At 42.5% G+C, this 24,230-nt stretch overlaps 1 protein-coding gene across 2 annotated transcripts in view; it reads left to right on the forward strand.

The window, feature by feature from the left end:
- Nucleotides 1-24,230, forward strand: part of ANK3 (ankyrin 3) — a 1,160,209-nt gene that overhangs the window by 967,252 nt on the left and 168,727 nt on the right. Inside the window, exons 29-35 of one of the 2 annotated variants that reach the window (XM_029609755.1) lie at nucleotides 5,082-5,293; nucleotides 8,375-8,582; nucleotides 10,611-10,707; nucleotides 12,889-13,117; nucleotides 15,238-15,363; nucleotides 23,117-23,239; nucleotides 23,686-23,712. In XM_029609755.1, the coding sequence (XP_029465615.1) occupies nucleotides 5,082-5,293; nucleotides 8,375-8,582; nucleotides 10,611-10,707; nucleotides 12,889-13,117; nucleotides 15,238-15,363; nucleotides 23,117-23,239; nucleotides 23,686-23,712 (1,022 nt within the window). The remainder of the gene's footprint in view (nucleotides 1-5,081; nucleotides 5,294-8,374; nucleotides 8,583-10,610; nucleotides 10,708-12,888; nucleotides 13,118-15,237; nucleotides 15,364-23,116; nucleotides 23,240-23,685; nucleotides 23,713-24,230) is intronic. The other variant, XM_029609754.1, reaches the window with a different exon arrangement.

Below are 24,230 nucleotides of genomic sequence, written 5' to 3' on the forward strand. Positions count from 1 at the left end.
GAAGTCTCTCATTAGGACTTTGTCAAATGCTTTCTGGAAATTCATATACACCATATAAACTGGCTCATCTTTATCCATATATTTATTTACACCTTCAAAAAATGTAGCAGATTGGTGAGGCAAGACTTCCCTTGGCTAAATCCATGGTGGCTTTGTCCCATTAAACTATGCTTAACTATATGTTCAGCAATTTTGTTCTTTATTATAGTTTTGCTGAACATATAGATAGGCATAGTTTAATGCATGGAAAGGGTTTTATTGCACTGGGAGGGATATATGCTAATTTGTAAATGAGCAGTTATGAAAAATTATTTAACTGGTATTTACTAGTGGGCATATGTTCTAACAATAGTTATAAAATCAAAAAGGGGTCATTTTCAAAAGCATTTGCATGCTTAAAACTGGGTTTTACATATGTAAATGTTGCAGAGCATGCTCATTGGGACCGAGCTTATGACCTTCGGGTACTGTTACGAAGTGCACCCTCAGGCCCAGTCAGGAGCTCGGAAGCGCGATCCATCTGGAGAGGAATGTGAGCCCTTGAACCACAGTCTGACTCAGGGAGGAGCCCCAAGACACACCGAAGGAGGTGAGCTGGTACCAGCATGGATGGAGCAGGAACAAGGCTGGAGTGAAGGCAAGGCATGGATCCGAAACAGGAACAGGCTGAAGATACTGACCCTCCACTGGACCTGCACGCTACAAGAAGACCAACAGCGCAATGGTGGTCGATGAACAGTCCTCCGACTGTTCCAAGCCCTTTCAGACCTGCCGCTGGGTAACGGCAAGAAGCTGCAGACCAGACGGAGGCCAAGCAAGACATGGATACTTGGATGAAGACTCAGGCGAAGACAAAGGTACTTGGACGAAGACTCAGGATCAAGGTTCAGGAGACGAAGACTCAGGTTCAAGATCAAGTCAAGTACTAGATTGAGGCTGCGACGCAGCATGCCCTACACAGGGACTGGTCGCGGACCACACTGAATGCAGGGCAGACTCTAGACGAGATAATGGAGCAAGTGAGAAGAACATGTCCCAGAAACTGAGAGGCCTGCACCGAGTCGCACCCTACACAGCCGCTTGTAGCTGGTCGCGGACCACGCTTTGTTGATGCAGGTACCAGTCAGAGTCCAACACATGGATGGAGCAGACCCAAGGAATCCGAGGGCCTGCAAAGTTCAAGACACAGAATCAAGACAGAACTTGGCTTCAAGCAAGGATTCAGGACCAAGACAAGACTTGGCTTCAAGCAAGGATTACCCTCCGGAGGCTTGCGTTGCGAAGAGGAAGGGTGGACATCAAGGAACCAAAGGTACAGGACATCAAGGCTGGATCACGGGACATCATGGACATCAGGATTGGATCACGGAACATCACGGATGTCAGGACTGGAACATGGACATCAGGAGCATCAGGGCTGGATTGCAAACATCAGGAACATCAGGAAACATCCCAAACTACAGATGAAGGAATTCCGATGAGGGACGAGACCAAGACATCAAAACGAGGAGACCAGAAACATCAGGATCAGGAACATGAAGAACACTGAACACGAAGCCATGTACGCAATGAAGACCACAGAGAACCTGGGCCAGCAGCCAGAACACAACGATGTGCAAGCTGATCCAAAGGCCTCGAGGAACAGGAAGAGAGCCCTTTTATAGGTCTGAAGCAGAAGATGCCCAGGATGATATCATCATGTGGGGCCCGGGGCATATCCAGCCACAGGCCCTTTAAATAGAGTTGAAGAGGCGCACGCTGGTGCCTAGAAAGGCCCAGGGAAGCAGGAGATGAAGCAGCACCAAGGACAGCGGCGCTTGTTACTGCACAGGCGAAGGAAAAGCAGACACAGAAGGAGCAGGCAGGCCCCGACATGGGACCAGGCCACAGAGAGGATGTCACAGCGGCAGCGGCTTCCCCCTGCCGCTCAGGGAAGATCTCAGCAGCGGCTCCATGCCGCAGGGGCGGAGTTATGGCGGCGGCATAGGATCGCAGTGAAGATGGCATTGGCAGCGGCCTGCCGCAGGTCTCAGCAGCACGGCAATTTGGGGCTGCGGAAGAGCGGCAGTCTCAGCAGCTCCCTGCCGCAGAAAGGCAGCAGAGATGGGCAGAATGGCAGTGGTGAGTATGTGGAGAGGTCTGCGAGCAGGATGGGCTCCGCGAGCAGGATTTGTAACAGTAAATGCACTTTAATTGTGCAAATAGGCTTTTGAAAATTGTTTTAATATATGAATTGAATTGTCAATATTTATTTATTAATGATTTGTTAAATATATTTATTTTTTTGCTTATAACAAAATGTGGTAGGCGAATTACAGTCTGAGTCATAAAATATCAGAATACAAGCGTAAAATAAACATTAAAACATATATCCAAGAATAAACATTTGTCAACACAACATATGGGTACCTGCCTCTGCTTCTATTTCCTGCCACACCCCAATATCAGGCCAATACAGTACAGTGCACTCCAGTGGAGCGCACTGTTAACCGGCATTTGGACGCTCGTTTTTGACGCGCTAGTTTTACCCCTTATTCAGTGAGGGGTAATAGCGCGTCGAAAACGCGCGTCCAAACCCCCTGAGACTAATAGCGCCCACAACATGCAAATGCATGTTGATGGCCCTATTAGTCATTCCCACGCGATACAGTAAGTAAAATGTGCAGCCAAGCCGCACATTTTACTTTAAGAAATTAGCGCCTACCCAAAGGTAGGCGTTAATTTCTGCCGGTGCTGGGGAAGTGCACAGAAAAACAGTAAAAACTGCTTTTCTGTGCACCCTCTGACTTCATATCATGGCGATATTAAGTCGGAGGCCCCAAAAGTTAAAAAAAAAAGTTAAAAAAAAAAAATAAAAATTTTAAATGGGCCCGTGGCTCGCAGGTTGAAAACCAGATGCTCAATTTTGCCGGCATCTGGTTTCCAAACCCGTGGCTGTCAGCGGGTTTGAGAACCGACGCTGGCAAAATTGAGCATCAGCTGTAAAACTTTCTGACAGCCGCCGCTTCCCTCGCGTCTTTTTTTACTGCAGGCCCTAATTTAAATAAATTATCTTACTGAATCGCGCGCACAGGAGAATGGGCGCTCTCCCGCGTGGTTTACTGTATCGGCCCATAAGTGATTAAACCTTACCAAAAAGCCTCTGTGACTAAAAAATCTTTCAAGTATTTGTGAAACTTCACAACTTCATCCATTGAGTTCAAGGGCTCCGGTAAGGCGTCACAAAGTGAAGGGCCAAAATAAACAAAGGCTCTTCGTCTGGTCTCTGTCAAATGAATGGCCTGAGCTATAGGCAGGGCTACTAACATTTTATTAGAGGACTGTAGTGGTCGTGATGGTGTGTAATAATGCAAAAGATCAGAAATATATGCAGGACGGTTCCCTTTAAGTGCTTTGAAAACTAGAACTAGAACATTGACTTGCACTCGCTGAAGGATGGCAAGCCAGTGCAATTCTTGCAGAAGGGGGAGTCACATGATCCCAATGCCATCCACCCAAGACAAGGTGCACTGCAGAATTCTGCAAAACTAGTAGCGCAGGTGTCCCAGGTTCCCCAAGCTTAGGGGATAATTCATAGTCCAGACCAAGGGGGCCACACGTGCAACTCCTTTGAAAATGACCTCCAAAGAGTCTAATTTCCGTGTGCTTCTTCCACATGTGTGGTGCCCACTGTATTTACACTTAAGTGAATTTTTCGAATTGGAAAAGAAAGGATTATGTAATCTGTTGCCAAACTTCAGTCCTTGAATTTTTCATTAATAGTTTTGTTTTAAATAGACATTTTTAATCTTTTTTTTTTTTTTTTTTTAACACATCCTAGTATGTTGTACTCATTTGGGTTAAATCACAAAAGATTTCAATATTTTAATATTGCATGAATAATAATGTAGTTTTTGTAAGTGTCAGGAAAAAGAAATCATATATAATATAAATGCACAGTGTATGGAGTTAGAGCCAGCTAGCTGGTGCCATTTTGGAAAATGGCAGTGACAGGGCAGGAATGAGTGGGCGTTGCTTCTGCCCCCCCCCCCCCCCGAAGGAACCCCCTCCCTTCCCTTTAAGCTATGGGTTAGGCTTTGGAGAGACAAAGGGAAGTAGGAGACATGGGGGCCCAATTCCGAGCCTCCTCTCTTTTGGGTGGTGCACATGTTGCCACGGCTGGGAGCATGCAGAACGTTTTGTGCGAATGTGTGCTATGGATGCAGATGAGCTCATTTGCATCTGCAGCAAACTTTCACAAAATGACCACTAACCAATAGAAAATGCTGCCTCTTAAGGTACTGCTTGAAGCTTAATTTTTCTTATGAGTCACTGGATATAGGAGGGAGAGGACCAGGATCATAAACGCTTTTGCTTCAAATTTTAGCCAATATGTTCTTTCCATGCTGCTTGCTTCCACGCTTTAACCCAAATCCCTTTGAGTCCTGATGTCAGTGTAAAGCATCAGAGGTTACTAGTCTGATTCATGATTAACATATTAGCTGATCCTACCATATACTACAAATGTTTCTGCACTCTGTTATTTACAGTATAGATGCTTGAGGAATTCTGCAGCGAGTTAGAAAGTCTAAGTTACAAGAGCAATAAGTTATTTGTAGTCATATCATGTTGTATGACCCCCATAATCCCTTGCAGTTCTCATGCCATTGTACATAAAGGGTTTTGAAAAGTTAAGGTATATTTATCATATCAGTTTAATAACTGGTCTGTCTGCTTTGGTGGATAATGAGATTGAACATACTGGGAGGGAATTATTACATGAATCATACTACCACATTTTTTGTAAGCAATATGTACCACTTCATATGAAATTGCCTAAATATTCTATATATATGGGGACCTTCATTCAGGTTTTTTATTTTATTTTTTCTGGGAATTTAAATGTTATAACATGAAAAATGTGTGGGAAAATGATTGTTATAACTAACAGGAAAAAATGAGAGAAACATCATTTTTTCATTGATTTTTCTCTGTTATAAACATTGAAATTCCTAGGAAAAATAAAATAAAAATAGGAAATGAAGGTTCATATGTTATCTATTTATAGGCTTCTTTAGGTAACCTTTCATTTTGACTTGTAGAATTGGATAGCACAGAAGAACTGGAAAAGAAGCGTATCTGTAGAATTATTACCAAGGATTTCCCCCAGTACTTTGCCGTAGTTTCCCGGATAAAGCAGGAGAGTAACCAGATAGGTCCTGAAGGTGGTGTGCTCAGGAGTACCACTGTGCCTCGTGTTCAAGCATCCTTCCCTGAGGGGGCTCTAACCAAGAGGATTCGAGTAGGCCTTCAGGTAACAGCACCTACAAAAGCATGCGCTGTTAGAGTTATTAGTTTCACTATATCTAATGAATGCATATGTCTTCTTTTCAAATTGTCAGGCAGAACCACTATAATATTCTATTTGTGTTTATTAGTTTGCTTTCTTTCTTTACAATCTTTGGTTCCTTTCTTGAACTGCTGTAAATGCAAATAACAAAATGATGTTAATTTTTAGAGTTATTAGAAATATATATATACACATTTGTTGACTTTTAAACACGTTTTTATACATCGAGACAGACTTTCAAAGGGTCTAGGCTCCTAACGTTTGGAGTTAGGCTTCTAAATTGGTCAGTTTGAAAAATTTCCTAGGGCTGAATTCCTAACTTTAGACTTGTGAAGGTCCATATTTAGAAGCATTTAGCCAGAAAGCAGAGTTATCCAGCTAAATTAATATTTGGGCACTTTTACATATGAGCCATGATCTGTTTGCTGTCAATAAAGAAAAACTTAGAAGACTGGAGTTTCCACTTTAGCTTTATCCGGCTAAAATTTGGCCGGATAAACTAGGGGCGTTCCAGGGATATAACTGAGAGGAGCTTAATAGGCCGGCTACGTTATTTGACTAGCTCCAATAATGAGAGTTATCCGGATATATAGTTGGCTAAGTCTGGTCAATCCAAAGAGCTGATCTAAAGTTAGTCAGCTAACTTTAAGATAGCTGGTTATATTCAATAGTGCAGCTGCACAATTGATATATCTCCAAAGTTAGCCATATATGTTTATCTGGCTAACTTTGCTATATCTGTACAGTGACTGAATATGGACCTCTTAGTTTCCCTAGGCCCCTAAATTTAGGAACCTGAAATGTGGATGGCTACATGGGCGGAGTTAGGATGAAGAAAAATATTAGGAGCTTAGTATTGATGTTCATTTCTAGGCACCTAAATCTAGGCAAATATAGGATCCTCAATATAGGAAAATGAATTGTAGGCCTAAATGTATGCTCTTAGAGGTCAATAATCAAAAAATGCTGAGCACCTAAATTTAGGTGCGTAAGTTAAATGCCTAAGGACCTCATTTACTAAGCATTTGTTTCATAGACACAGAATGCTAGAAAAGCCTTAGTAAATCAGTCCCTAAATTAGGCACCTAATTTCAGCTGAACTTAGGGCCTTAAGTTTTCAGATAAAAATTCACATAAATTTAGGTCCCTAAATTTAGAGCTTCTGTGCATTTTCCTCAATTTAGGGTCCTAAATTATGTGCCTAGTTCTGAAAATCTGTGCTAAGCTCCTAACTTTCAGGCCGATTCAGTAAAGTCTGCAGGAGAGCGGGCAAATGCCCGCTCTCCTGCAGTGTGCGCGATGCAGTATTTAAATTAGGTCCGGCGGTAGAAACGGGCAAAAGGAGGCGTTAGAGACACTAGTGCGTCCCTAGCACCTCCTTTTGGCCCAGAGCGGTGGCTGTCAGCGGGTTTGACAGCCGACGTTCAATTTTGCCAGCGTCGGTTCTCGAGCCCGCTGACAGCTATGGGCTCGGAAACCGGACGCCGGCAAAATTGAGCATCCGGTTTTCAACCCGACAGCCGCCGGCCGACTTCAAAATTTTTTTTATTTTTTTTTACTTTTTTTACCCTTCGGGACTTCCGACTTAATATCACCATGATATTAAGTCAGAGGGTGCACAGAAAAGCAGTTTTTACTGCTTTTCTGTGCACTTTCCCGGTGCCCGAAGAAATTAGCGCCTACCTTTGGGTAGGCGCTAATTTCTGAAAGTAAAATGTGCGGCTTGGCTGCACATTTTACTTACTGAATTGCGCGGGCATATCTAATAGGGCCCTCAACATGCATTTGCATGTTGAGGGCGCTATTAGGTTCGGCGGGTTGGACGCGCATTTTCCGCCCCTTACTGAATAAGGGGAAAGGGAAAACGCACGTCCAGTGACAGGTTAACAGTGCGCTCCATCGGAGCGCACTGTACTGTATCGGCCTGTTTGTTTCCCTATCCTAACTCCGCCCCTGTAGCCACCTGCTTTTTAGGGTCCTAAATTTCAAGTCCTAGGGAAACTAGGACCCTAAATTTAGGTATTCAGCCCTAGTAAATTTTTTAATGGGCTAATTTAGGAGCCTAACTCCAAAAGTCAGGTGTTTAAACCCTTTGAAAATTGATCACCTAAGTTTTGGATACCTGAATGTAGATAATTTTTCAGCTGAAAACTTTTGCCCCTAATCTTTGCTGAAAATAGGCACCTAATTCAGGTGCCTAAATTTAGGAACTCAATTATTTTTTTTTTAATATCAGCTTCTATATTAATATAGTGTGTACCTAACAGAAAGCTACAATGAGAATAGGCCTGGTCTGAGCCCATGTGAATACTTAATGCTAAAGAACGTTATGGAACAGCCATGTAAAAGGAACTTGAGCGGGTGCTATGGGAAAGATCTCATCACTGCAAATGCAAGCAGTTACGCAAAATTAAATAAGTGTACCTTTGGGCTCCAGAGCAAACAAAGCTAAAGTGGAAATTCCAGTCTTCTAAGTTTTTCTTTATTGACAGCAAACAGCTCATGGCTCATATGACTGCTCATGGAAGCCAATACCACTGTCAGCATATTTACTTCTCAGTTCTGTTTATGACGAAAAAAGCTTCAAAACATTCATTTTTGCAGCCATAGTTTTGCTTTTTACAGAATTTTGGGTACTGTTTTGTATTCTGACACTATTGAACCCATTTATCAGTGACACAAATCATTTTATTCTTAGATGATTCAGAATGATTAGTAAAGCAGCTGCGTGATTCAAGATACTTTTATAACATAAACCTCGAAGGGAGACATAAAAAAACCCTAGTATCTTTGATTCAGTTCAGTTCAGCTGCTGCAAAGCATGAATTGCTTGGTTTAGGTGCTAAAAGAAGGAAGGAGGAGCAGATCATTGAAAATAAAATGTCTCTGCTCTCTACCTCTGGGGATAAGAAAATACTGCAGTATCTGAATGTAATACTCTTTGAAGTACTGAAAAGCAGAATATATATTTTTTTTTAAAATGTAAGCCTCACCTATAGCAGGAATGACATTGCAGTTTGAGACCCTAACGTCATTTCTTGGCAGGCTCAACCAGTTCCAGATGAAATCGTGAAAAAAATCCTCGGAAACAGAGCAACGTTTAGCCCCATTGTCACCGTGGAACCCAGACGAAGGAAATTTCACAAGCCAATAACCATGACCATTCCTGTGCCACCACCCTCAGGAGAAGGGGTGACTAATGGATACAAAGGGGACTCTGCACCAAGCCTTCGCCTTTTGTGTAGTATCACAGGTGAGCAGAAATTAGGCTGTTTAAAATAGGAACCTGCATGCCAAGACTGCAAGTTTCACATATTTTCCAGTGAAATAAAAATTAATAATTTTATATATTTTCATAATGTAGGGATGAAGCCTTTGTAATCATTTTGGGGTAATTCTGTAATGTAACCTCCCCTGTCTGGCAGAGGGTCCCTGATGCAGGGGCTAAAGCAAAGTCCTAGGACTGTCTTTACTCTCCCAGATCTCGAAAAAACTCTTGCTCCGTCTTCAGCCTTGTGGGCCAAAGTTCTCTGGCAGGGAGGAGACTTAAGCTTCTGGGGCCCTAGGTGTTGTAGTGGGGTAACCAGGCTGCACAGTCACGTTCAGTCTTTGGTCAATACTCATAGGGGTTGATTTTAAAGCCCACGCATGTGCGTCCATGTGTGCGCACATGGCCGCGCCAATTTTATAACATGCGTGCGCTGGCGCACGTATATTATAAAATACGATGGCCGTGCTCATTTACACGCCGGATTTTAAAATCCAGTGCGGGGAAATCTTACAAAGCAATACAAATAGGGCTTCCCCAGTTCAGCTCCCAAGCTGAAGTAAGTTGAGCACGCCGGGACAGCGAACAATGGCTCTGGCCAGGCCCCCACCCCTCCCCGCCCAAAATACGCCCTCCGGCCTGCCCCTTCCAAGAGGCCTGGCGCTTGAGCATGTCCCCAACCTTTACGCATGTGGCCGGGCCTCTTAGAAGATTCGCCCAGCACGCATAAGGCCCAGCCACGAGCGTAAAGGCCGGGATTTATGAGCGCCGGGCATTTAAAATCTACCCTTAGGGGTAGGTAAGTTCTCCTCCAGTTCCAACAAATACCAAGGATGATGGATAAACTTTCCCCAGTTTCAAAAATAGATTGAATCTCCAAAGTACATTTCTAAACTCTCAAAAACTTCAGTCTGCCTGTTACCTTGCTGTTAGTTGAGTGCAAGATGCAAAAATAAGGATATGACCTCAGGAGCCTGATCCAACTATCAAAAATCACTCTTCGAAATCCTCAGAAAACTTTTCCAAAAACTCTTCAGATTGACTAGGCCTTGGGGTCCTGCTCAGAACTCTTTACCTACAAATTTTCTGCCACCAACCCTTTAGGCTTAATGAATACTCCTTTCCTCTGCAGTGCCTCCCCGCCCTCTGGGTTCTATTCTTGCCTTCCCTCTGACTACTGCACATGTTCAGTGGCAATTTGTACCCCTGAGACCCATCCCAAAAAGAGGATGGCCTAAAAGCTGGGGAGGTGTAGGCTATGCAAAAGCCTACCTACAAAATCCCAACATCACCACATGACCCGCACAAATATTCGTGCGGGTTCTAATCCCTGATATATATATATAACATAGCATGTAAGTTAAACCAATTTTCAAAGCAGACTCATGCATGCAAGTCTACTTTGAAAATTATCCCAACAAAACTATGTGCACACAATTACACCTATTATTTGGTGCGCATAGTGTTGCTGAAAGAATTTACATGCATACTTTTGAAAATGCAAAGCTATGCTCCTAAGTTCCAACCCCACCTTGACTCCACATCCTCTAATGCCTGCTCTGTGTGTGTAAAAGTTCCATATGCATGCACATAATTGTACTCGCATGTCAGTCAAGCAGCTTTTTAAAGGGTCCATATCTGTAGGTAAAGCACTACCTTACATACAGAAGTCCTTTTGAAAATTACCCTCATAAAACCCCATCGGGTCTACGTTTCAAGTAGCTGAATAGAATGATATTTTATTATACAGTTTTGAGGTATCGTGCATTCTGATTGCAGTGGAACATCATCTTCCCTTCTGTGATTATTCTCCTGTTCGGATAGCAAATGATTGCATACAAGTCCTAGGCTGATATAATCCATACTTTCATTTTATATAACAATTTATGCAAAACAAAAGGTTGAGGGGTTTTATGTAGTATAGTTAAGAAGAGTAATTAATTTCTAGAGATCTATTGTAGTATGTAAAAGATTGATCTGCAGGTATTATATTTAGATGATTTAATATTTTAGGAGGTACATCACCTGCTCAGTGGGAAGACATCACAGGAACCACTCCACTGTCGTTTATCAATGATTGTGTCTCCTTTACAACAAATGTTTCAGCCAGGTAAGCTGGTACTTTATTCCACACTGACATAGCGTTAACATAGTTAATGGCAGCAGATGAAGACCCAAATGGTCCATCCTATCTGTTCAGCAAGTTATTTAGGATTATAAGTGCTGCTCTGTGCAGGTTACTCTCTTACAGAAATGTTACACCTCTCGTCACATTTAGGCATTTTGAAACCTTTCCATTAAGTTTCCAGGAACTTGCTTTGCCAAAGGCTTTCTTCTGTTCTCTTCCAATAAATCTACAATGGGTATTTTTTTTTTTGGCCCAGCAGTTTCCTCTTGTTCCTTTGGGCTTCCAGCTCAGTCAGAACTAGGGCTGGATCTGACACCATGAGGTCCATATTTAGTAGACGGTTAGTGGACAAATTATCCAGCTAACTTGTCTCATACCAGCCTAAAGTTATCCAACTATATGTATTATAAGTTAGCCAGATATCTCAGTCTCTCCCCAGAACACTCCTGAAATGCCCTTTTTTATATGGCTAAATTATAGCTCCGCTAGCCATTTAGAGGGATAACGTGTGAGTTATCCCTCTAAATGGCTATTGAATATTGACCTCCATAAGCCTTCATTCGCAGCTACCCAGGAAATTTTCCCCTATTTTATATCTCCCCTCCCAACTCACGCGGCCTAGTTACTAGAGCAACAGTCCTTGATCATGGGTCACACACCAGGGTTCCTTCTGGCCCTGAGACTCCCTCCCCCCTCCCAGAGTTTGTGAGCGCTGCCTCCACAGCATTTGCAGCCCTGCCCGACCTGGGGAGTGGAAGACTTGACCCAGGAATCAGACCCCAGGTCCTTCTCCTCGCAGTGCACAGCACTGACATGGGAGCCACCAGGCTGACCCCAGGAATTCTTTTGTAGTTCTTAAGAGAAATAAACAAATTGAGGGCAAGCCTTTTGTTTTTCCTCCCTGCTACTCTCAAGGTGCTGGCCTTCAACAGCTCCTCTTGCCTTCCTTACCTCCCCGGAAGCTCATGCTGTTCTCTCTGTATGACTCCCATTCTGCGGAACCACACAGCATCAAAGGCAGGAAGGAGGCAACAGCAGGGAAAGGACTGAATAGATTCTGAGGCATGAAGTGCAGGGGAGACTGTGATTGGATCTGTAGGTGGAAGGGATAAAAAGCTAGGAGAGACTGGTGGGAAGAATAGGAAGAGGAAAGAGTGAACCTGAAGAAGAAAATGTGGGATGAGAGACTAGACAGGACAAGGAGGTAGGGATAAGGACTGAAGGGAAGAGCCTTTCAGAGGCAGAGATGTGCTCCAAGTGAGGGGATGGATATGAGGGGAAGAGAAGAGACGAAAATGGACATGGAATTAAAAATAATGAAATGGAGAAAGGAAAGGAATTGAAAAAGAGCAAAAGTCATGATCCAGACATAAACAAAAGAAGCTGGAAAACTTTCCTATTTTGTTAAGAAAAATATTTTTGTATATTACACATTGTAAATTGTATGCCAATTTGTGCAAATAGGCTTCAAAAATTTCAAATACTTGCAATAGATTCTACCCTTGAGCTGCCTTGGTCAACTAGGTGCCTTAACTCTACCTCCTCAAGCAAAGGCTCTTAGTCCTTCACTTTAATAGAAACTAAACATCTGATAGTTTTAAATCACTTTAATCTTTTAGCCAGGGAGAGGCTTGCAGTATCTCAGGAACATCTGCACACTGCCGCTTTGAGTTGTGCGGTGCTACCATTCTGGAAGCTGCACAGTTCGGTGCATTTCAGTGCAAAATAGAAAAAGAGCTGTTACAGGCAGAAGCTACAACTCATAACCTCTCTAATTAAAGAGAGGAAAGGGATTTAGCTGACTAATACTGAGTGCAATAATATTTCCAAATGTTTCCTTTCTCAAAATGGACTTGCTAAAGACGTTTTATTTTATAGAGGATTTTCAATGAATTAAAGCAACCCAAAGCATATCACTAGCACTGTAAGAGAAACTTCGTGCCGTATTATAGCACCTGGGCCCAAACTTTCAAGCGTTGACGCCCATTCTTTACTTGATAAATCTGGCCTCTGTTTATTATTATGATATACCTTAACATTAATTGAGGATTTCATGTGTTTGTCATGGAAAAAAGTACAGATTTCATAGGGGGGGGGGGCGGAGAAAGGACATATCTTGTGCATAAAGTCAGTTTAGCTTTCTTTATTTCCTTCCTATTGAAGGTTTTGGCTTGGAGATTGCCATCAAATACCAGAAACTGTTAGCTTGGCCTCACAACTTTACCGGGAGCTCATTTGTGTTCCTTATATGGCCAAGTTTGTTGTTTTTGCCAAAACAAATGACCCCGTGGAAGCACATCTGCGCTGTTTCTGCATGACGGACGACAAAGTTGACAAAACCCTGGAGCAGCAGGAAAACTTTGAGGAAGTTGCAAGAAGCAAAGATATTGAGGTAGGTTTTCCCAGTCTGAGAGCTACTTGACAGAACAGAGGTTGCAGCTGTTTTGTGGAACTTTGCAAATGTATGATAAGTCCAATATCTCATTTTATAAATGCCTAAAATCCAGTCTAGAGAAAAGAATAGTATTAGTGCTGTGGCTGCATAACACGTATAGGATTTTGATGATAAAGGGATGCCATATGCAGGCTTGGATGTGCAAGGGACTTAAGTTCCCCCTTTCTAAAGGACTGTACCAGTAAGCGTCTGTGCAGACAGAAGTGAGAGAGGTTTGGGTTTTTCTCCCCCATGTGGGAACAAGCAAATGGTAAATGTTAGTTGCTTATTATCCCAAAGCCCCTCCTATCCTCTTGGATTTTAGTTTGGATTTTGTTGGACTACGAGCTCGCTGTCTCCTGTCTTCTAATTTTTCCTTCTAATTTATGGGAAAGGAGTAAGGAAGTTCCCATTTAGGGGTCAGCCTCCCATTGACTCATCTACCTATCTGTAAACAATATTGTGGACTCTCTTAAGCTACTTTTTTGGGATTTCCTGTGAGAGCCCATCCCCCTGATTGCAGTGGATTGGGGTCTCCCTGTTTTCGAGGCTGGATGGTGGGGTGAGGAAGACCTGCTTGTGATATGTCTCCTAACGAGCATACATAGTGACAGTGACCTGCTGCAGAGGAAGAATATTTTTGCATGAACCATTTTGAGCTGTCTCTTATGTTGGAGGCACGGAAGTGTTATTCCACCCTTCCTGCTTCTTGAAATGTTCCTTTTTTGGGGTCAGCTAATATTTTTCCCACTTGGAACTAGTAACCCGTACCAAACGTTTGGAAGAGGGAAGTCTTTCAACCAGAAAGATACAAAGGTATTTTCATCTACAGCAAGGGATCACAGTAAAGTGCACTGTTAGGAGAAACAAAGAAGATATAAAGGTAACAAGAACATTGTTGCTATTAGGGGAGGTTACTTAATGGTGTGAGAAGGGCCCACCTGCTGCCTAAGGAATGGAAAAAATTCAGGAAAGTACAAGGGAGCGTGAAGTACCCTTCAGGTGCTACATAAGGAGTTAAAAGTACTCAAGGAGTATTTCTGGAAGAGTATTAAATCCAGTACTAAGTTTTAATTAAATATTGGGACTGTATACTTTCTAAGAATTAACTTGGGAAGTGAAGGAGGATTGAACTAATTTCAATCTATACAATCTGAGGAATTTGAGTAAGGGGAGAAGAAAAAAACTCATTGTAAGTGATTAAGAGTCTTTGCTAGAAAATTTGAAGTCACTAGTTTATTCTATCTGCTGTCTTATTATTTATTGCGGTTAATCAAATGAAAGAAGTGTAAATATTATTCAGTCATCTGATCAAACCATCAGTAAAGAAGTTGGAAGCCACAGTTCTTCTCCTGCATGTTTATTGGATGCAAAGACAGTGTAAATTGGCAGTGGTGTGAAATAAAGGATAGAGACAGGGCTTAATTGCAGTGAAGCAGGGTATAAGAGCTATTGTTCATCCCCACTCTCCAGGATCCTGGACCTCAGACAGCAAAGCTATCCGGTACGGAGAAGGAGATGTATTGAGACTGAAAGGGGATGTGCATAACGGATCCGGTTCTACTTTTTTCTTTCTATGTGCCCCTGAGTGCCAAATAAAGGATCCATCCCACTCAGGGCTTATAAATGCATAGTTAAAACATTTGGAAAGTGGCAAATGTATTTCTGAGCAGTTTTTTTTTTAATTGGTTTGTAATAATATCCGAGTTCATTTACCCTGGTAGTTTTCATCCTCTTGCATTGCAAGATTTGCTGAGTTGATAGAGTGATGCGTGCATCTATAAAATGAACAAATCATCAAATAATCTATTTATCATAAGTTTAGGAATAATAAACATAATTCAACTGTTTTCTGAACAATCTTAATCTCACAGATCTCCTAGAGTATAGAATGCCACAGCACAGGATTCATAACAGAGAAAACACTCTGCAAATTAGCCTCTTTCAAAGATGGTATAGCAAGTAGCTTTTTTTCAGAGGATCTTAAAGAACGTGATGGATCATAAGGTGTACAGTGGATTATCCATATGCACAGCTATTATAACTAGTGCAAAATTTATTTTCTTTGTTTGTGCTAGGTTCTAGAAGGAAAGCCCATTCACATCGATTGTTATGGAAATCTGGCCCCTTTGACAAAAGGAGGACAGCAGCTTGTTTTCAACTTCTATGCTTTCAAAGAGAACAGACTGCCATTCTCTGTCAAGGTAAAGGAAAAGTTGTGATGGCTACAGTATGACTGTTAGGTGGAATACCATACCCCTTAGAAAAACACATTTTATTTTCTCCTGCAAATGATTTTTTAGTTTGTTTCTTCTTCTTTAGCTGAATGACATAAAAATATAGAAGCTCATTTTCACAAGGATGCAGAATGGGGAAATATTTTTTGAAAATAGAGCCTATAAGAATTGTGCAAATATCTGCCTTTCACTAATCCTAGCAAATTATGGCAAGATCTTCAGGGCATTTACTAGTGTGTACAGGACATTCTGTGCTGTTGCTATTGTTTCCTCCACAGCACTATATATAATTCAGAACTTAGAAGCCACATGTTGGTGGAAAAAGACATAAGGCAATCATTATTGGCATCATCTGGCGATACTTCAGTGAGGTGGAAAGTTAAAACAGAGCCTGGAAAAACAGGTTTTTATTTGTCATTTGTAGCTGATTAGCATTGATGCTATGATAATTTCATTTATATCAACATTCCATAAAATATGTATGGGTAAATTTTCAAAGACTCAGGGACCTTTAACATGGTTAAAAAGAGAACTAATCCTCCTAAATCTATTATCTCTAAGCAAGAAGATTTTAGGCATGTGAACATGCACACATGCTTTCATAACTTGCAGACTTTTGCTAAATAAATAACAGGTGTTCCAGGGGTGTTTTGGAGGCAAGTTTGGAAACTGCACACATGCATTCAATTTTGAAAAGAGTGTATGCTATAGGCATGTCACTAATGCACCTAGCTCATGCCATTATTATAAAACAAGTTCTCCTAACACATAGGGTCAGTTTAAGGATTAGACCCAAGGATGACAAGGAAAGCAAAAAGCCTGCAAGTCAGTTTGCTGGCATAAATTCTGAAACAGCACTTTTTTTTTGCCTAAGCATTTAATTTCCTGCAGTTTCTGGAAGGGAAAAAAAATTCCATTAAAACAAAAATATATAGCATGATCAAAATCTTGTGCAAAAAGCATTGAGGTACTTTAACCCTAAAGTACTACATTTAAGGTTTGAGCAGAGTTTCATATTGCCTTCTGCACATGATTTTGCTTGTTCAACGATTTTGTATGTAGAATTTTCTTACAGAAGTTGGAAGAAATTAAAGCTCTGATTAAAAGTCATGCGATTTCAAAATTATAGAAATAAATGGATGGGTTTGGGTTGGAGGAGGTTTACCTGAAACCGCTGAGGTAGATCTTCAAAACATACGCGCGCGTGTACAAAAGTACAAAATCCGGGGTCGGCGCGCGCAAGGCTGTGCAAAATCGGCAGCCTGCGCGCACCGAGCCGCGCAGCCTGCCTCCGAGGCCACTCCGAAATCGGAGCGGCCTCGGAGGGAACTTTCCTTCCGCGTCCACCCACCTTCCCCTCCCTTCCCCTATCTACCCCACCCCCCAGCCCTACCTAAATCCACCCCCCTACCTTTGTTGGGCAAGTTAAGCCTGCTTGAAGCAGGCGTAACTTGCGTGCGCCACCCCGGCATCCCCCGGCACAAGCCGCAGTGCTGGGGGACTCGGGACCACCCTCCCGGCCTGCCCCGAACCGTCGCCACGCCCCCGGACCCGCCCCGGACCACCCCTGCCCCTGGACACGACCCCTCCCGCCCCTTTTACGAAGCCCCGGGACTTACGCGCGTCCCGGGGCTTTGTGCGCGCCGGCGGCCTATACAAAATAGGCACGCCGGCGCGCAAGTACCCTGTGAGCGTAAATCCGGGAGGATTTATGCGCGCAGGGGTTTTAAAATCTACCCCTTAGTGTTAAGCTGTGGATTTTGGAGAGACAGACCTACCTGCCACTGAATCACATGAGACTCTGCTTAAGGTGCTAAAAAATTACTGACAGGGACAAATGGACTCTGTTTAGGAAAAAATGGGGAATTGGCATGAGGCTTCAAGTAATAGGGATTTAAATTTGGCTGAGAGAACCACACCTTTTTGGGATGGGAAGAAAGGGCTGGGGTCTCACTCGAATTCTTTGCAAATGGTGCAATAAATTCTCCAGTGCTTTTATCCTAGGAAAGGCCAAAAGTAGTATCCCAGCTTCCTTCATAGTCTGCATCTTTGTGGCCAAGTCTGTGGCCACTAGTCCAATTACAAGACAGATAAACAAGAGAGAATCTCCTCGGCCACATTGCTGTCATTTCCACTGTCAGCTGGCACTAGACTTGCACAGGACAATTATTAAAGGGACTCACTGGCCTTACTGGGGAATTATGTAGATAAGATTCCCCTGATGAAAAGCTGTTCTGACAGTGGGGAAACTTGACAGGTTTATTTATCCACGGTAAAAAATTTTTTTAAAAAGGGCTTTCATGGAGTGAGAATAGATTAAGACTGGAAAAATATTTGTGTAGATTTAATTTTCAAATCTTATCTGCAGTTTTTTTGTCCCCATTCTGCCATCTGCAGAACTAGCAGGTACAAAGTATTGCAGGTGCTTTATACCCGTGTTATGGCCGCCAGCCGTGGCGGTTCGCAACCGGTGTCGGCCACTCACTGGCGCGGTCAGGCCGCTCCCGGGGTACTGGCTTCTGCTGGTGGCCGCCCCCGACGTCTCTCTTCATGGCCATCCCAGCCGCCGCTGAGCCTGGCCCCATCTCCGGCCCGCCTTCCTTCCTTCCTGATGTCGGCTCCTCCCCTGCTGGGCCTGCTAGAGCCACTCGCGCACACTCTCTCTTCTTCATTTAAAGGGGCCACAACAGGAAATTGTCGCGGCCCCTCCCTGGGACTTCCTATGGCAATTTTCCTATTTAAAGGCAAGGTCTGCTCCTCAGACCTTGCCTTGGTTTCTTGGCTCCTGGTTCCGAGTTGTTTCTGAGTTCCTGATCCTGAGTTCCTGTTTCCTGTGCTCCGCTATCTGTCCTTCTCGGACCTGCTCCTGCCCTCCTGTCCGGTTCCTGCTTCCGTTCCCTTCCTCCTAGGACGATTCTTCTGGCTTCGACCCTGGACTGACTTCCAACCATTCTTCTGGCACCAACGTCTGGACCGGCCTCCGACCTCCCTCAGGTTTTCAACCTCAGACTGTATTTGAACTTTTTCTCTTTCCTTCATGAAGGTCCACCTAAGTCCAGCCGGCCCAACGTCCTCAAGGGCTCAACCCGGGGGGAACGGGGCTGGTACTGGTGAAACTCCAGCCAATCCTCACTTCAGTATAGCCTTGCCTTCCGATGGTAGGGACCTGTGAGGGTCTTCTCTCTCAGGTAGCGCCAACTCTACCTCGGACTAAGGATCCACCTCTCAGATCGTAACACCCGTGTATCTTCTGGGCAATTTTCAAAGGAAAACAGCAGTAATTTCCTTTTGAATATTGGTTAAAGAGACCATAGTTACAAAAGTACACATGCACTTTCCATCAAAGCAGGGAAATAAAAATTCACCCCACAGTGCCTGTGTGCTATTTCCAGCATGGCACTCAGACTTCTTACCTCTTTATCTATAGTCACTAGAAAGCAGGAAGAGACCAAAGCCTTTTTTCTCAAAGTTCTTTCACTTCTAGCCCTCTGCTTCAGGGTGGTAGGCTGAATGGTACAGGGGGCAACTCAGTTCTGAGGCTAAGTTCTCAGACAGTCTCAGAATAGCTGAACCTGCAGGGTCCAAGTCATATTGGGAATATCTCTATCTACAGAGTCTCTCTAATGGTATGAATAATGTGCTGGTCACTCGAGTGGATGTTCCAAAAATAAACTTTACTGCAACCAGTCTTCAGAATAAATCATATGGCATCCATTCATTTCATCTTCAGTCATAATCCAAGTATAAGTCCTGCTCTTCTGAATGAGTGCCCCTCAAGGTGGCTAGGCACTAGGGAAACCCTTCCTTCCAGAATCTGGAAGCCAGGCTCCTAGTAGAGTTTCCTGTTCTACTTTAGTGTTTAATTGGATCTACATAAGAATTTCCATACTAGGTCAGACCAAGGGTCCATCCAACCCAGTATCCTGTTTCCAGGAGTGGCCAATACAGGTTACAAGTACCTGGCAGGATCCCAAATAGTAGATAGATTCCATGTTGCTTATGTACATGAATAAGCAGTGGATTTTCTCACGTTTACCTGGTTAATAATGGTTTAAGGACTTTTCCTCCAGGAATTTGTCCAAACCTTTTTGAAACCCAGCTATGCCTTTAACATCTCCTCCAGCAATGAATTCAAGAACTTTTTTGTGCATTGAGTGAAAAAGTATTTTCTCTGATTTGTTTTAAATGTGCTACTTAGTAGCTTAATGGAATCTCTCCTAGTCTTTGTATTTTTTGAAAGAGTAAATTGATTTGCATTTACCTGTTTCACTTCACTAAGGGGTTGATAGACTCTATCATATCTCCCTTCAGCTGCTGCTTCTCCAAGCTGAAGTGTCTTAACCTCTTTAGTCTTTCCTCATAGGGGAGCCATTCCATTCTCTTAATCATTTTGAGCTTCCTTCTCTAAAACCTTTCCAGTTCAACTGTATTTTCTTTTTTTTTTTTTTTTTTTGAGATGTGGCAACCAAAACTGCACACACTCTAGATTTGGTGGCACAATGGAAAGATATAGAGACAGCCTGATATTCTGCATTCCTTTACTAATAATTGCTAACATATTTACTTTTTTGACCATCGCTGTACACTGAACTGAGGATTTCAACATATTGTACTTAATGGGCCTACATCAGAGCTTTCCAAACTTTTCATGTCGGTGACACACTTTTTAGACAAACATAATTTCACGACACGGTAATTCAGTCTACTAGTAAACCAGAGGTTAAAGGTTAAACGAACGAAACATATTTCGACAATTTATGTATGTTTCCTTAAATATATACATAAATAAAATGTTTCACGACACAACCTATCTCATGAAAACCTTAAATTTATATTAAAAATATATATTCCAAGATTCATGTTATTGTTATAATTTATGAGAAACAATAATAAAACAAATTGTCTGTCCCCCACACACTCATCTCTCTCCTCCCCCCAGCACATGTCTGGCCCCCACACACTCATATCTCTCCCCCTCAAGCACATGTCTGTCCCCCCAGCACGTTTGCCCCCCACTCACTCATCTCTCTCTCCCCAGCACATGTCTGGCCCCCACACTCATGTACCTCGTCTTTTTGATTGTTGCCAGTTAAGTGCTTCACTCCCTTCCATGATCACCAGACACTGCTGCTTGCAGTCAGTACTCCTCATGGCCAGGCCTCATCGGCAGCAGCAGCCAATGCAAGGATGGCTGGGCTCGTTCCACCCACCAAGCCCCCCCAAAAAACGCGATTGACAGCAAAAATCACCCAATAATAAGCAACCCATAAACTGAAAAAAAAAAGTGAATCTCTAGAAAAAAAAAAGCCCAAACTCGCATCAGAGTGACCGGGCTTGCGCGACACACCTGCACACTGCAGGCGACACACTAACGTGTCCCGACACACAGTTTGGAAAGCTCTGGCCTACATCCTGGGTGGTGACTCCTAATATGGAGCCTCATATCATTTTAACTACAGTTTGGATTACTTTTCTCTGTGCATCACTTTGTACTTCTCCACCTTACATTTCATCTCACATTATTAGATGCCCGATCTCATAATGTCCTCCTGCAGTTTCTTGCAATCCGCGTGTGATTTAACAATTCAAAATAATTTTGTGTTGTACGTAAATTCAGACGTCTCACTCATTGTTCCTTTTCACTCGGGTGAAAAGTCCCAACTGCAGCAACTGATGGAATCTGAACTCCTCCTCCTGGGCAAGAATGGTGGGCAAAAATTCATCCTCACAAAAGGAACAAATATTTTCTCCAAAACTCAGAAAAAAAACCTTCTCTGTGGCAAGCAACTGCTGTCCCTCCACTTATTGTAAGATGGGGAACCTCAACTCTTCTCCCTGGTCTCCTCCAAGCAGGGGGAAAAAAAAGATTCTCCCAGAGGCAGGACCAGGAATCCACAAATAACTCAAAAATAACTCACTCCAAAAATTCTTACACCATGCTGAGACAAACCTTGCCAGACTGGTTTGATATTCAACCAGGAATGAGTCTGTCCCCCTCCTCTTGGGTTGTGGGACCTGAAATTCAAAGCTTCAACTCAGGGGACTCTGCTCCTTCTCCAAAAGCTAAAGGAAAAATGCACCACACTATTATGCACTCTTCTGCAATTATTCAGTTGGGAGACGCCACTCTCACTATTCTTGGAGGAGGTACTGATTATGAATGGTCTGGTCCCTCCTCACTTCCTACCCAAAGCCTGAGCTAGGGGGACATCTAGTGGAGACCTGGGGGATATTTACACATGCATTGCCAATATGTGTTTGTTTGCAGCCAATGGCAGGAGTATAAAAGGGATAAAATGAGCTAGCTCCAGGATACTATGGTATGAAATACTATTGAGTTCTTGTGATTTGCTTCACAGTACTGTGTCCCTTGCCATTTCTTACATCAAGCTCGCTCATTCAGGATGCATACAGACAGGTCAGAAAGGCTATAAGGAATTTTTTTAAATGCTTGTTGCATTAAAAAAAAAACAAACATTTGGAAATGTTATGAAAAGCAGTCTTCAAACAGAAGCTTGGAGTTTCCATATGATTGTTAACAACATATCTTTCAAAGCAAATTAATTGTAAGTTTTTATTGCCCTTGATACTTAGAAATGTTGAATTCTGTTTAGAGGTATTCTGCTTTTCCTAATATGATGATGGAGTGAATGAGCCCTGAAGTGAGGGAGCGACCCTGTGGTTGGATTAATAAACTAGGAAACAGGAGACATGGGTCCAAATCCTACTTCTCCCACTGAGTATAGGGCAAGTCACTTTTCTCCCTTTGCCTTGGGCACCCAACTTAGAGCTCTGCTTACTAAGCATTTTTCCCATAACACAAAATGAGAGAAAACCTTTAATAAATAAACTCCTTAGATTGTAAGCTGTCTGGGGCCAGGGACTCGTTGTACTTGTACGTTGTTTGTTGTAAAGTACCATGATGCAGAGCACTGTATAAGTGCTGTCATAAAATGTGAAAGAGAAATGGCTTCATCATGTAAGGGACAATTTTCAAAGGGATTTCTGTAGGCAAATGAGTGACTATCCGTGGAGCAATCCCTTTGAAAATTGCCCTCACCCCCATGCTGTGCACTATACCTTGCAGGGGGTAAAGGAGCAGAGTTAGGGCAGGCCCATTAAAGTATGCATGGGAATTTCATTTTGAAATTGTCGTGCATTCTTTACTCCGTGTACTTCGCAGGGGCAAAGCAAGCAAGTTAAAGAATCCCCGTGGTGCCGGCTGCCATGGGATTTTCAAAGATAAAGTCTTGCAAGTGCTGCATGAAGTACAAAAATTGCCCATGGGGAGGACAATTTTGAAAGCCAATTTCCGTGAGTAAAATGCTTTTCCCCCCCCACCCCCGTGAATTGTCTTTTAAAAAATTGCCACTTCCAGTGTACATAAAAGTAGGCATGTCGTCCTCCCAACATGGCAGGAGGCATTCCCAAGGGGAAGGAGAGTAACTTGCATAGATTGCATTTTCAAATCTGCGCCAGTTTTTCTTTTAAATTGATTATCGGTGCACACACTGCAGGTAAAAACTGCTTGCAGTGTTTGCACACATGCCTCACAGTCACTCATTCATGAAGTCAAAAATGCTACCACAGTATTAGCACTGCAGTGTATTGTTTTAACTCTTAGTGATTCAGGAAGTAATGATGATGTTCAGTTTAATATTGACACTAACAGTTTAGGAGGAAAACAAAAGTTCTGATCGACTAAAATGCATTTTTATAGGTTAGAGATCCCAGCCAGGAACCCTGTGGTCGTTTGTCATTTTTGAAAGAACCAAAGACTACAAAAGGACTTCCACAAACTGCTGTTTGCAACTTAAATATTACTCTGCCGATGCACAAAAAGGTATCATTGCAAAAAAAAAAAATGGATTTCTTTTTGATGGTAATATTTTTCCAGTAATAGAGAAGAAACCCTTTGTTAATGCTAATGATAGAATGAACTGTAGAATAATTATAATGGTGTTGTAGACACCTCATTTTTTTCATATAGAAGGCATTTAATGTCTCTCCTAACTGTGCTGTCAAATTCCTCTGCCTTTGTTTTGTAAATGCCGAGTCCTTGTTTACACTCTATGCTTCAGCTTACAGCTCCTAGGTTTAACGCTTTCAGTAATGTCAAGTGTTGATTTGCAATGGATGTGTGTCTTTTTCGTTTTTTATTTGCTTGCTTGGTAAATCAGCTTTTGCTTGTTATGCTTCCGACTTAGTCTTTTTCATATCCTGATACTCTTTTCCCTACTGTCCATTATAATATTCCTTGTCTCTGCAATGCATCTTGGGACCCAACAGGAAACAGAGTCAGATCAAGATGATGAGGTAATATAAGCACCACCTTTTTGTTTTTTCTTATTCAGAAGTAGAGTAGGAACCATGCGCATGTTCTGTCAGGAACATTGACTGTTAGAGATGGACCAAAAAAATCTTGATCCAAATCTTCATCAAAACGTCAGGTATTTCTCCTCAGGGCTGGGTAGGGTAGGTGGACCCACAGTCCCAGATCTGACACAAGCCATTTGATAAAACCAATGTGGTCAGACATTTTTTGGTCAATTTTTATCCCTTCATTATATCTGATGGTTTCTATCCAATCTGGGATTGCAGTCCATTAACTCCATGCAACAGGAGATAATAGTGAGGGTTTTGGATCACAATGGTAAGATATCTAATATATACCTCCGAATAAGTCTATCTGCCTGGTATATATATATTGCATGATTAGACTCTTAGTGTTTAGTCACAAAAAATACTTTAGACATTATTTAACTTGTGACTATAAAGCATTTAGAAATAGAAATATGATTAAGATGATAAATTGCTTCTGTTCAAGACCTCTC

The sequence above is a fragment of the Rhinatrema bivittatum genome, chromosome 7 (assembly GCF_901001135.1).
Source record: "Rhinatrema bivittatum chromosome 7, aRhiBiv1.1, whole genome shotgun sequence".
NCBI lineage: Eukaryota > Metazoa > Chordata > Amphibia > Gymnophiona > Rhinatrematidae > Rhinatrema > Rhinatrema bivittatum.